The following is a 13,266-nucleotide window of genomic DNA, read 5'->3' on the forward strand; positions in this document are numbered from 1 at the left end:
CCCGCGGCCGCACCCACCGCCGATCCCTCCCGCCTGGCCGAGGGAGGGCAGATCCGGCTAGCAGCTGCTCAGTTCCTGGGGCGGCTGAGCTGGCAAAGAGCGATGCTGAGGGTTCCGGTGGCAGGAACTGGGACTCTGGAACGCCGGTTCAGGCCGCCCAGGAAATGCTGCTCTGCAGTCCCTCAGGGACAGGCGGGGGTGGAGGTGGCGGTGGGGGCGAAGCCACCAGAAAGGAGGCTGATCGCAGGCATAGCTGGAGGAGGCGGTTGCGGGCTGCTGGACCAGCAGTCCCGACCCTAGGATGGAAACTCAGGAACGAGTTCTGCTTGAATCTTGGTTCAAGCCAGTCCTTTTAGAAAGTTCGGGGACACAACAGGTTGCTAGCAGCAGGACCTGGGGGAAAAGGGCAATGACTACCGCTGCCCTGCAGATTAGAACCGCCATCCAGGCCCTGGGTACCTGCCCCCATTAGTTAATCATAAATAAAACAACCCAAATAAGACGTAAACCTCACAGGTGTGCTGAATTTGAATTCTCTCCTTAACGTATATTCCAAAGAGCAAACATTGTGGATAAGATTATTGGAGGGAAATCTTTTCTTCTGGTTTTGGTGGTGGCTCTTGATGGATGCAGGAACGACAGATAAGGGAAGGGGGTCCAGCTGGGCTCTCAGTCAGCTTGGCTTTCTGCTCTGCCTAGGAACGAACGTCGGACCTCGCGTTTGCTGCGTAAGGCCACGTAAAAGTTTACGTCTGCTGAGGTCTGATCGAGGGGAGCAGCGGCTCAGGAGTAACTCTCAAAGGCTGGAGGACAGCTTCTCAAGAGCCCGAAGGCAAAAGGGCTAAAGCCAGCGTTCGCCCTCTGTAACTCGCTGGCGTTGCGATTCTGACCTTGGGTGGCCGGTGCCTTAGCGTGGCCCAAGGGGAGACCTCCCCTATTGTTTTCTGCAGTGGAACTGAGTGGGCTAGGCTGCGACTTAGCCCTGGGGCGCTCAGCTCAGCGCCACACTCTTGGCAATTTCCGACGCCCACGTCTTTTGCTTCCACTTGCTGCCTTCCTCCTTCCACCCCCGGAAAAAGAGACTCCAAATATATCCGGTGGCCTCGATTTGTAATCACTCACTTGCTCACTTTGCTAACCCACAGGACAGGGATCATTTTTATTCCCACTCAGTCAGGCCTGAAGGGAGCCACGTGGGAACTACAATTCACCACTCACAAATCAGTAACTTCCTTCCCATCTAAATAACGAGAACTTGAAAACGCGTCCTTCGGAGACACCGATGATGTTTCCATCTCGGTCTCATAACAAAAAGTAGGGCTAATGCCCAGAAACGCATTTGCCCCCTGCATTAGAAGTTTAAAATAAAATGAAATTGACCGATTAAAAGTGAGAGCGATTAAATCACTTCGAAGAACAAACGTCTTAGCGATCGCGGCGGCGGGAGGTGGGGTGGGGTGGGATGAGGACGACACAACCCTGGGAATTCTAATTCTAATAAACGAGAAGAAAGAAAAGTGTCCTCCAACCAAATGATTTCCCTCCCGACAGTTTTGTGGGACATTGGCTTGGGCTCGAGCTAGATACACAGAGATGTCTAAAGAGCATAGCAGAGGCACCTAGGGTCGGTGGTGACCGCTCTGTCACCTGTGCACTTTTCGGTCATCGCGATGGCTAGGATGCACTTTCAAATCCGAGGTGCGCAACTCAAACTCACTTTCTCAGCTTGATTCCAGCGGCCGGAAGCCGTACTGTGTGTGTGTGGGGGGGGGGGGGGGGAAGCAGCAAGAGCTCTGGACGTTTGGAGACATTTATTCCGGAAGGGAAAGTATGCTCTCTGGTTACCTGTACATTGGTCCCAGATAGCTGGAGTGGGGGTGGGGGAGGATAAGATCTGGTCCGCTTCGCCAGCCTGTGCCCACCGGGAAGAGCAGCTTGCCGGTGGCCACAGAGTGAGTCACCTCCTGGGCCTCCGTGGCCCGCACGGGGGTCGAAAGGAATGAGTATTCTGCCCCGGAATCGCACGCAGCCTGGCACCAGAGTCTTGTCGGCCTTGCGGAGGATGGGTTCCAGGCAATGAAAGGCCCCAAGCCACCCGGGTAAACGCCAACATCCCGACCTTCCTAACTCTGAACGCCCGCGCAGGAATTTAGCCCCGCGAATCACCAGCGCCTGCGCTTCCTGCACAAGCGCCAACAGTTTCTGCGAAGACCCTCTTGCCGGCCTCTCCCCTAGACAAATGTGCGAAACTAGGAAGGACTTCGGAATGGATTTTCATTATTAAATAGGTGCTACTCACTACTCGTGGATGTGCCTTATTTCGACATTCTTCTTTTAAAAAAATGCTGAAGAAAAACGCCTAAGAATCAATGTCATAGATCAGAAAGTCATTGTTTCTCCTAAGCAGGGGCAGGCAGATACAGGCTTTATTGTTTATTCAAGAGAAAGGGAAGTTAGCGTATTGTCAAATTAATGTTGCCAAAGAACAGATACCCATATAAAACCTCCTACAAGCGACTTTAATTTTCAGCTAGGGTCTTAAATTAATCAAATTATCTCCATCCCCTCTACCCATCTCCCCAGCCCTTTCAAGACAGTTGGGAAAGCGCAAGGTAGAGTTGCTGTCTGTCCCAGGCAAGCGCAAGGAGATCGCCCTCAACAAATATTAAGACAGAACGGGGAAAGGCTGTCAGTGACTTCCGCCGATTTCCCTGATTAAACTTCCTAAATCAGAGTCTGTTTCCCCTCCCCTCCCCGATCCTAGAGTGTAGAATTGGGTACGCGGTAGGGCTAGATACAGGTTGGGGTTCCCTCTTAATCCCCGTCTCCGCCCTGCAGCTCTTACTCTCTGGAACCGGATGGGATGGCGGAACTCTTGGATGGGGACTGCACAAGGCGACTACAGCCAAGACTGGCTCCAGGATCGAGTGCGGAAAAGCGCGCGTGTACAGGAGAGCTCCACTCAACTGAGTGGGACCTCTTCCAGCGCCGGGTCACTCCAGCATCCTCACCATCTGCTCCTGTCACCAGCTAGTGGCCCCGCCTTCCCGAGCCTGCCCCTTGAGTTCTGAAGCCAATAATAACCCCAGACTGCTCTACCCCCCTTTCCGAGCCCTTTCCACACCCCCACGTTCCGAGAGACGATTGGCTGTTTCTACTTGGGTGAAGCTCTGACATTTGCATGCAGCTCGCGGTTCCTGGTAGGTAGCGCGGCCCGTCACTCTGAAGGCCGGGACCGCCCACTCCACCTCAGTGCCGGGCTCTCTTCCTGCGCAGTTCTCCTCCGCAGCCTCTGCGGGCAAGCGCCGGGGCTGCTCTCAATCTCCTGGCTGCGAGGAGGCAGCCCCGGCGAGCTGCTGTGCGCCCCGTCCAGAGTATCCGGGGTGCAGGATACAGCGTCCTCCGCAGCGCATCTGCTCGCAATTCTCGCCGCCCTGACTTTGCGTTCCAGTCTCGGCTTCTGGTGGGCAACATGTCAAGAGCCGTCGCCGCTGCAGCTGCCGCCGCCACCCGGGAAAGAGCCTCAGCCTCAGCAGCCGCGCGCACACGAGGGCAATAAACCGAATCCTTCGGGCGCAGAGCGGCAGGGGACCCTCCTGGTGTTCTCTGCTCCGGCAGGACTCGCGCCATGTGCTGAGCCATGCCCCTGGCCGCGCCCGCCGGCCGCGCATGGGGCAGCGCCTGAGCGGCGGCCGGTCCTGCCTCGATGTCCCGGGCCGGTTCCTGCCGCAACCGCCGCCGCCCCCGCCGCCGGTGAGGAGGAAGCTTGCGCTGCTCTTCGCCATGCTCTGCATCTGGCTTTACATGTTCCTATACTCATGCGTCGGCTCTTGCACCGCCGCGCCCGGCCTGCTGCTTCTGGGCTCGGGATCCCGCGCTGCTCACTCTCAGCCAGCACTGGTCACAGCTCCGAATGAGACATTCCCTAAGATGCCTTTTCGGGCGTCGCTGGCTGCAGGCAAGGATAAGACAGTAGTCGCCGGGAGTCAAGAGGAGCAGAGTCCGGAGGCACCGGACTCCCCCAGCCCCATCTCCAGCTTCTTCAGCGGCTCTGGAAGCAAGCAGCTGCCGCAGGCCATCATCATCGGCGTGAAGAAGGGAGGCACGAGGGCGCTGCTGGAGTTCTTGCGCGTGCACCCCGACGTGCGCGCTGTGGGCGCCGAGCCTCACTTCTTCGACCGCAGCTACCATAAGGGCCTCGCCTGGTACCGGTGAGTTTCCTCTCCAGCGGCCGGCTGCGCTGGCCGCGATCCCGGCCGTGAGCCCCCACCTCCACCCCCCGGAGCCGTTGCGCGTCAGGTGGGGAGGTAGCAGGGGTACAACTTCGGGCAACCGAGGGAGGGCAGGGACCAAAAAGCGACCTCATATTGTGGGTGGACGGTGGCAGAGAATTCGGGTGCGCGCGGCTAGGCTGTGACAGCAACCTACAGAAACTTGTAGCGGGGCGCGGGTGGCTCCGTGGTCCGCTGCGTTCTGGGATCTTTCAGGCGACCTGGCTGCAAAGATACCCGGCAGCTACTGGGGAAGTGACAGGGGAACCAGCTACTTTCCAGCGGTGGCGATATCCCACTCGGATAACTCGGTGTGGCTAAGATTTTGTTGTAGTTTTCGCAGCCTGGGACGCGGGGAGGAGTGCTGTGGGAGTGTTGTGCGCCTCTGGGTCGCAGCTTCCTCCACACACCAACCGCTAGAGTCGCTTCTGCTGCCCAGATGGGAAGAGGGGGACTAGCTAAGGCTCGGCGCCAAGGCTGCCTTGAGTCTGTTAACTTTTTGTTACAATTCTCCTTGTTACCGGAATCCAAAGGGGGTCTGACCCGCTTGGCTGGAGAGCCCCCTGTGTTTGGGAGGGTGGCGGGGTTGCTGCGCCGATTTGCTGGCTGCTGTGCGCCGGGAGTGGAGCTGTGCTGGTCCCTGTCGGGCAAAGGCGCGCACTGCAGCCCGCAGCCACTTTGAAGGCTTCTGGGCGCTCGGGGAGCTGCCGGCGTGTTGCCGTGTCCCTGGCCTCTGTGCTGAGAGAGCCCCGGCCAGGACGCTAGTTTCCGCAGACCTTGTGACACGTCCGGGCTCAAAGAATATCTCTGGACCCTTGATTGAGAAATGGGGGTTGCTTCGAGGTCGTGACTTCCGGATGTGTGTCCAGTTCCAAAGGGACCCAGACTCCGGGGTCACAATCGCGACCTCTGCCCACTGCATCCCGGGTTGTTGGGCTGGTGTGAGCTGCTGGAGGGGTCACACCCCAGTTTCCGGAAACCCGGTCAGGTCCCCAGTCCCTTAGGTCACCACCCAGTCCTCTCCTTTCCCTCGAGTTTTTTTCCAGACCCAATTACTTTCAAAGAGGGTCACGACTTCCGAAAATAAGGAGAGACACGAACCGAACCTCTCTCTCTGCTTCGACCATACTTTCCAGGACCCGGACGGCGTGGCGAATAAAAGGGCCTGACCCCCAGGATTAAAGCAGCTCCTTTCCCAGCCTAGCCCGCCCCCTCCCCTTTGTCCTTTATGCTTTTTTTTCCCCTTTAATTGTGAGGAGTTGCCCAAGTCTCGATATTTAAGCCATCTGTGACGACCGCCCTTTTCGCGGTTCCCAGGACACTGCGGGTTAAGAATGGGGACTCAGATGCAACGCCCGGGTTCACGTCCCACCGGCGGGCATGGGTGCTCTTATCGGAGCCCTGGGAATAACGCGGATTCTGAGTGGACCCGTAAGGGCCAATACTTTGGTGTAGCCAGGTGCAGTTTACCATGGGGTTAGCCTCACTAACCATAGGCTATTTCTATCGATATGTTGATAATATTGCCTCTATCCCACATCCTCCCCATACACACCCCGCTCCTGGGATAATGTTCAGAGGACCGGGTGGCAGGCTAATGATTAGAACCATTTGTGGTGGAGCCGAGCCCAAGGCAACCCAGGCTTTTTGGTCAGACCCACATGAGGCCAGCTCGGGAGGAACTGGAAGGCGAGTCACTGCGCACTTGAGAGTGTTAGAGGCACCTGGAGCAGGCGGTGGAAATCCCCACTGGAAGATTCGCGCGGAGGCGGAGGTGGCTGCCTCCACCTGCCACCGCCCTTGCTGCGCTGGAGGCCCCGGCTGCGCTCGCTCGAAGGGCGGAGAGCGCAGCCCAAGAGCGTGGCGGGGACTGGCGACCCGAAGCTGCAGCGCCAGCAGCCTCGGAGACCATGCTCAACCAGGCCGCGGTGAACCAGGGTCCTCTACCTTCTGATGCCACCGAGAGGCACAGGCCCCGCGGCGGTGACCTAGCGAATCTAACTGCCACGGTACAAGTGTCCTGACTGCGGCCTTCCCGGCTGTCTCACCAGGGATCGGTGTGTCAGCAGAGTTACTGGATATTTTCTTAAAGAAAAAAAATATGTAAAATGCTTTCTGTGTACTTAAAACTTGTAAATCACTTTAGACTGTTCTGGGTGACTGGGCCATTGTAAGGACTTCACAATTAATTTGAAAGCAACCCTGAAACTTTAATTTCAACAAGCGCCAGAAACCCTGACCCAGAGCGCTGCACCTAGCCCGGCTGGAGTCCACCAGGCTCACAGGGCCAAATCAGGCCTGCAGGGTCCCTTCTGCTCGGTCCGGAGAGAGGCCTGCCCACTGGAGAACAGCATAAATAATGATTAACCAGAGAGTTGCAAGGCAGAATAATGGTTAAAACCAGTCCTCAAAGCCAGAGTGTGAGCGAGGACTGGCCTTTTTAAAGGCATTTGTGACAAAATGGGAGGGGTTATGGAATGGTGAGTTCTGGGGTCAGCAAGCAATGGGTTGTAGAATGAGATCGTGGCGGTGTCTGAGCAAGTTGTTAATGAGTTTAATGGGTTAATACAAAGCCCCGCCAGGGGCCTAACCAGGGCCTGGTGGGTTTTCCTGGATGCCAGGGAATTTGCAGTCCTTCTAGCTCCCTACCAAGAAACCGTCAGCCAATGGATGACCCAGACTCCTGGAAGGCCAGAGCCTGCAGAGGTGGCAGCTTGGAGCTGACTTTGTGCCACCACCCAGACATAGTGATTCTTAACAGCGCCGGAGTTTACAAATAGCACAAAGCTAATGCGAGCTAGTCCCAGCCTCTGGCTGCCTGAGTCCCAGTTTGTAGAGCTCTGAGCAGACTTTCTAGTTCTCTAATCGGCCTCCAAGCTTAGAGAGTGCCCGATGGTGATGTCTAAGGGGCTCATGGAGCTGTCTGTTGACTTTTACCCTCAGGTGGGAGTGCCATGAAGGAGAGATTTGAGGCTAGGGGAGCAGGAACTTAACCCCCCCCCCCCCAGGTGAAGCAAACCTCCAACTAGCTTGGTACCCGGATTTAAACTGGAGAAGTATTAATGCTGCAGTTTTTAAAAAACATTTCTTCTTGATCCAGTTTAAGTTTTTGTATATTTCCGTGAATTTGATAGCCCAAGTTCAGGAATTAACTTAGTCCTTGTTGGTTTGTCATTTGCTCCACAAATGACCATCCCCCACCCCTACCCTTGCCCGTGTGTGTGTGTGTGTGTGTGTGTGTGTGTGTGTGTGTGGTTTAACAGTGTTGTAGTTAAACTGTACTAAATGTTTGAACCAGGCACTGTTTCAAATGATCAAGTTAGCTAGTTTAATCCTCATTGCCATCCATGAAGTGGCTACTTGGATGGCGAGGAGACACTGGCAAAAAGGCTAATCAACTTGCTCAGAGACTCCCAGCTAGAAGTGGCAGAGGTCTTATTCCAACAAGAGGTCATTCTGTGCCAGGCTCCCTGACTCTAGTGACCAGAACATGGCGTTACTCATGTGTAATTATTCAAAGTGATTTCTGCTCTAATAGAGTTTGTGGGTTTCCTGCCCACCTCCACCCCTCCCCGCCCCCCCCATGTAGAGTGCACACGCTGTCATTTATCTTAAAGCCTTTGTAATGTCAGGATGGTTTGGAGCCATCCTACACTGGTTTCTAACTAGATGTGGGCAATCACACCGTTCTGGCACTTTTATTTCTCTGTACCGCACTGCTAGAAGCAAAGGAGTCATTAAAATGACAAAAATATCCCTCAAGGATAGTGGCTGAGAAAACAGCCTGTGTCTCCCGGAGGAAGTGGTTTATTCAATGCCATTTGCCCCTTTCAGGCTGGGAGGCCCAGGTTAAGTGACATATTCTCAAGCCCCTTGGAATTAATTTCTTCACTGGAAAAGATAGAGTGATCCCAAGACAAGAAAGACGCAAAAATGACTTTGCACTTATTAATCAAAAGGCAAATGTAGCTGGAACTCTGCAGTTTTCCTAGAGGTTCTAAAATCCAGCTGAAAAATAGTAATTTCCTTTATATTTTTAGCTGATCTCCTGCCTCCATATGCCTAGTCTGTTTAGAAAAACTTGGTAGCCAGCCCTGTTTCTGACTTCACTAGAGACTAAGATCTCATTGAGGATGATCTGTTTCTAAATAATTGCTCTTCCTCGGACCTGAGTTTAAGGCAAGTATGGGACCCACTTCTAGGCTGCTGGGAGGAAGTCAGACATCTCCATCGAGATGCAACAATTTGATCTACAAACCATTATGTAAGAACGCTGTCAAGATTTACCAGCAGGACTGTGTAGCATGTGTTGGGCTCTGTTTTTAATTAGGTTCCTAAATTACACCATAAAATGGTTGATTAATCTTTTACAAGTTGGGGGGAAAATATAACATAAATTAACCTAATCATAAGTGTTTTTCCCAGATGCTGAGTTAATAAAATTGTCAATATTTAATAACAGCCTATTAGTTTTAGATAAATAAAATGCCGAAATGTATGAATTGAATTACACTTATTATCTTCCAAATGACCTTCCAGCAGGTCTAGGAAAATTAGTTAGCAGTCCATATCTTAGGAAATATTCTTAAGAGATAGGCTACTACGGTAAATAGGAATTAAATGCTGATCACGTTTGATTTTTGCATTTTTTTAAAAGAATCTACTTATTTAAAAAGTGGTGACTTAATGTACACTAATAATTACAAGATGTGTTTTCCCTGTCAGCAGTATTCTGTTTGCCATGGCAGAGTGATCTTACACAGCTTCTGAATTGCCGGGATTTTTTTATGTTTTGAAAAATCAGTATGTCTCAAATTCTCATTCTAAATATGCTTGCTTCAGTTTAATCTTTTCAGTTTAAACCAGACTATGAGACATAAGGTTTTCTCCTACAAAGTGACTTTTTGAATCCCTAGACTTATTTCCAATTGAAAGTTTGCTAGAAATAAACTTTTTTTTTTTCAAGCAAAACAAAAACAACGGGCAGCTCCCTGAGATCAGGGGTGATGTGTTTACACAGCATCAGATCTGAAACCTGGAACCAAGACCCCTCGGGGTGCTGCTTGTTCTCACTCTGTGAACACAGAAGTTAAACGGACTGACAGAATCACAAAATGCCCACATGCATGAAGACAGACAGCTTCTAGGGCTGTGAAGTGTATTTCCAGAGGGTTCTGCAGCTCCTGTCACTGGGTTATCCCAGAGAACAAGAGGAATTCAGGGTGGGGCAGTGGGAGACACTTGACCCCTCCTCCCAGGGTGTGGTAAGGAGTTGAGGGCATTGAGAGCATATCCTGCCTTCTTCAAGTGACAAGAAAGAAGAAATGGGACACCAGTATCACTGACCACTAATAGATCAGAAGACTTCTTTATAATCTAAATTGTTACCTTGTTAGGGCTGTCTAATTCCTTGCTCCCAGAATATCCTACCTCAAATAAAATTGCTGCTTCTGCCTGTAGACTGGTTCTTATCCTTGTCCAGAGATGGGCGAGGTTACCTTTGAGGAGCAATAATTATTCTTAGTAATTTGATAGGAATTCCATATAGCCAGGAGGCTAAGTGTTACAATGTCCCTGGTGCTCAAGAAGCCCTACAACACTGTTCTGCAGCACAGGAGTGGCCCTCTAATATATCTGCTTAAAATTCTTTTATGTGTGCACGTCACAAGCTTTGCTGTCATTTGATAACTATTTTTTAAAAAGTAGCTTAAGTTCCTGACTCACTCAAAGAACTGACTTCACCATGACACGTGAGAGGCGTGCACACATGAAGTTGTACTACTCTGCTTTTGCCCCACAAAGTTATGAAGTTCTGTAGCACAGCAGGGAGCATCCAATTAACAACAACGCATTATGTAACAGAATAGAAGAAACTTGTGCGTCCCCACCACGAAGAAACGATAAAGGCTTAAGGTGATGGGTATGCTAATGACCCTCGTGTATTCAGGAATTCAGACATCACATTCGGCCTCATGACTTCATACAAATGGTGTCAGTTAAAAACTACATGTAAAAGTTGAGTGTGTAGCCATGGAAATAGACGCTGTTAACGACCTTTAGTAAAGAGTTCACATTTCTCAATATTTAAAAGGACACGAAGTACATTGGTTGTTAGAACGAGACATTTTCTTTGTATGCAGGGTAGATGTGAACAGTAGTCAGCACCCTGTGAATATCAGGTCTCTGTCACTTCCGGCCCAGCAAGACTTCTTCGAACCTCCTTGGATGAGACCCTGACCATGACCATTCCTGGTGTGTCCATCCATCATCCGCGACTTAGTGGGACGTCCAGATCCAAAAATTGCCTCACACAACTTTGCAGCACACTCAACACACACACACACACACACACACACACACACACACACACACACACACACACACACACGCTCACACACGCTCACACACGCTGGAATTCTGGGCATGGAGATTGGAGGTAGCCAGTGAAGAGGGTAATCTGCACTGGGAAGAACCGAGAGAAGCCGTTTTCCACGCCCTCTCCTGATGTGAGGGAGGAGCCGCCGTCCCCTCTCCAGGCCTGGTGACATTAGTGTGCAATGGGACCCACGCCAGCAGGCCGCTGCCACGCGTGCGCTTCTGGCAGGACCTCACCTGTGGGGCTGAGCCGGGCGGAGCTGCCTCAGGCCGCGCACATTGGTCGGAAGGGAATGCCCAGAGACCAATGGCGTCGGGCTTGCACGGAGGCCCGCCCACGGGCTTTCTCTGAGCGATTCTCTGCCCAGTTCTAGCCTCTTGTTAGCCTTGCTGTAGCATTAGACTGGCCAGCCCGGCAGGGCCGCCTTCAGGACCCCAGCCTGCAAGCGTTCGGTGGAAACTAACTTGGTTCTGGCGTGAGGAGAGGAGAGCAGTTGCTTTCTTATTGCTGCAAGTGGCGCTGAAAAAACAAAATCCAAGATTTAGCCCATTCTTGCCCTAAAGAGCAGACTCTGTGGAAGAGAGGAAGGCTGGGAGACTGACACAATCAGACACCAGTCCCTCCAGACCCCTCCTCGCCTTCTGGAAGCTGGTCCTCGTTCAGTCCATCCCTTAGGAGTCCCTGGGGGCCTCCCAGATGATTGTTCCTGCGGCTCCAGGCATTTAGCATGTGCCAGCGCTGCCAGTTAACACAGATACACAAAGAAGAAACATCCTGTTTTCACCCATGAGCTCCGCAGAAGCCCCAAGTGGGTGGGTGGGTGTGTACCGCAGGGAGTAGAGCAAAGCTTAAATCCAAGGCAGATCCCAGTCAGCTCACCCAGGATGACCTTTATCTTGGGGTCCTTCTGGCTACTGAGTAGGTTGGATTAGAGGTGTGTGCCACCAGGCTCAGTGAGTAATGAATGCACTCTTGTAAACTGTATTTACTTTCCCCCCTACTGCTCTAACAAGGGCATATTTATTGGGCAGTTGCCTTCAAAAGATAGGCTTTATTTTCTGGAGCAGTTTTAGGCTCACAAAAGAGAAAAGTGTGAAGCACAGAGATCTCCCGGGTACCCTCACTTCGATACATCATTCTTCCGAGACCCGTTCTCCACCAAGGGGCGCATTTCTTACAGTGGATGAGCTTTGGTCAGATAAGGGCCTTGCCACCACCCTGGCTTTCCTTAGCAGTTCGGTAGCCTGTGAAGATGCTGTCAGGGTTGAGGATGGGAACCGCGTACAGCAGTCCAGATTTGGTGCGACTTTGGCAAAGGGTGCAGCTGGTTAGCCCCTCTCATCCGTACTGGGCACGGAACACAGCTTGTTCATCCCTCCCCATGACTCTGGCCTTGGAGGGAGCTGCACGCCCAGTTCCATGTCTAGGATGCACTTTTCGTTGTGAAATTTCCGCAACCTTGTTTCCCTCAAACATTGGGAATGGGGTTTACCATTTCTTCTTACCCATTTTGCTTCGTTTGTATTTGAACCTCTGCAGTCGTCCTGAGACAGGCCTTTCTCAGCCAGGTGCCCTAAGTCAATTCCAGTGAGAAATTTCTGTCTGGAAATGTTTAGTTCCCTAATAGATTTTTTTTCTCCACCTGTTGGTAATTCTTTTTTTTTTTTTTTTCGAGACAGGGTTTCTCTGTGGTTTTGGAGCCTGTCCTGGAACTAGCTCTTGTAGACCAGGCTGGTCTCGAACTCACCGAGATCCTCCTGCCTCTGCCTCCCGAGTGCTGGGATTAAAGGCGTGCGCCACCACCGCCCGGCCTGTTGGTACCTCTTAAAGTCAGTTCTTTGCCACAGATACCTTTATACCTGAGAAAGTCACATGTCTCTGATGCCAGCACCCCCCCTCACACAGCCAGGGCAGGACCCAACAGTGTGGCTGAACCAAAGACACAGTGTGGGAGATAACTATGCTTCCAGCTCTACCACAGAGAGTGGCCGCGGTGCACATCGCCCCGTTCTCTGTTTAGTGAACTATCTGGCTAAAGTTATTGGTATTACAGGAATGTCTAATTCTCTCTCTGTCTCTGTCTCTGTTTCTCTCTTTCTCTCTCTCTCTCTCTCTCTTTCTCTGATCATACATATGACATACAAAATATATATGTTTAATTTTGCTTGACCTAGCATCTCCTTTTGAGCCAGAATTCCTGTATGTATCCTGTTTTCATTCATGTCAACCATCATCTTGGGACGTGTTTGTCTGGATGCTAATTTGGAGTATGTTGATGGAGCAAGTCTCTGAGTTTTGTTGCAGTTCTTTGACCTCCTGATCATGTTCTCCGTCTCTGCTTTTGCCTCCCTTCCTCCGTCTCTGGCCCCCCTCCATCTTTACCCTAGGAACAGGTAGCCCCCTCTTACTATTTGAATCAAATCCCATCTGCAAGCGTGCCTCTTGGGCTCTTGGGATAGCTGTTCAGATACATTGTGGCCCCTTCCAAGAGGTTTGCTACAGAGTGAACAATAACGAAGGTGAAGATGGGTAGTAAAACAAAGGCGGGGTTAGAAAGTGGTCCACTGAGGAGTGGGAGGCAGGCTTGTGAACCAGAGTTTCAAGTCAGGTCTTGCCATT

General features: G+C 51.9%; 1 protein-coding gene across 1 annotated transcript in view; it reads left to right on the forward strand.

Annotated features, from left to right (window-relative positions):
* Positions 1-3,339: 3,339 nt before the first annotated feature.
* Positions 3,340-13,266, forward strand: part of Hs3st3b1 (heparan sulfate-glucosamine 3-sulfotransferase 3B1) — a 35,618-nt gene continuing 25,691 nt past the window's right edge. Inside the window, exon 1 of the mRNA XM_041664807.1 lies at positions 3,340-4,211. Within this exon, the coding sequence (XP_041520741.1) occupies positions 3,670-4,211 (542 nt within the window). The 5' untranslated portion in view covers positions 3,340-3,669. The remainder of the gene's footprint in view (positions 4,212-13,266) is intronic.

Source organism: Microtus oregoni, unplaced genomic scaffold (assembly GCF_018167655.1).
Source record: "Microtus oregoni isolate MIOR12 unplaced genomic scaffold, Mior012 000015F_ref0000493, whole genome shotgun sequence".
NCBI lineage: Eukaryota > Metazoa > Chordata > Mammalia > Rodentia > Cricetidae > Microtus > Microtus oregoni.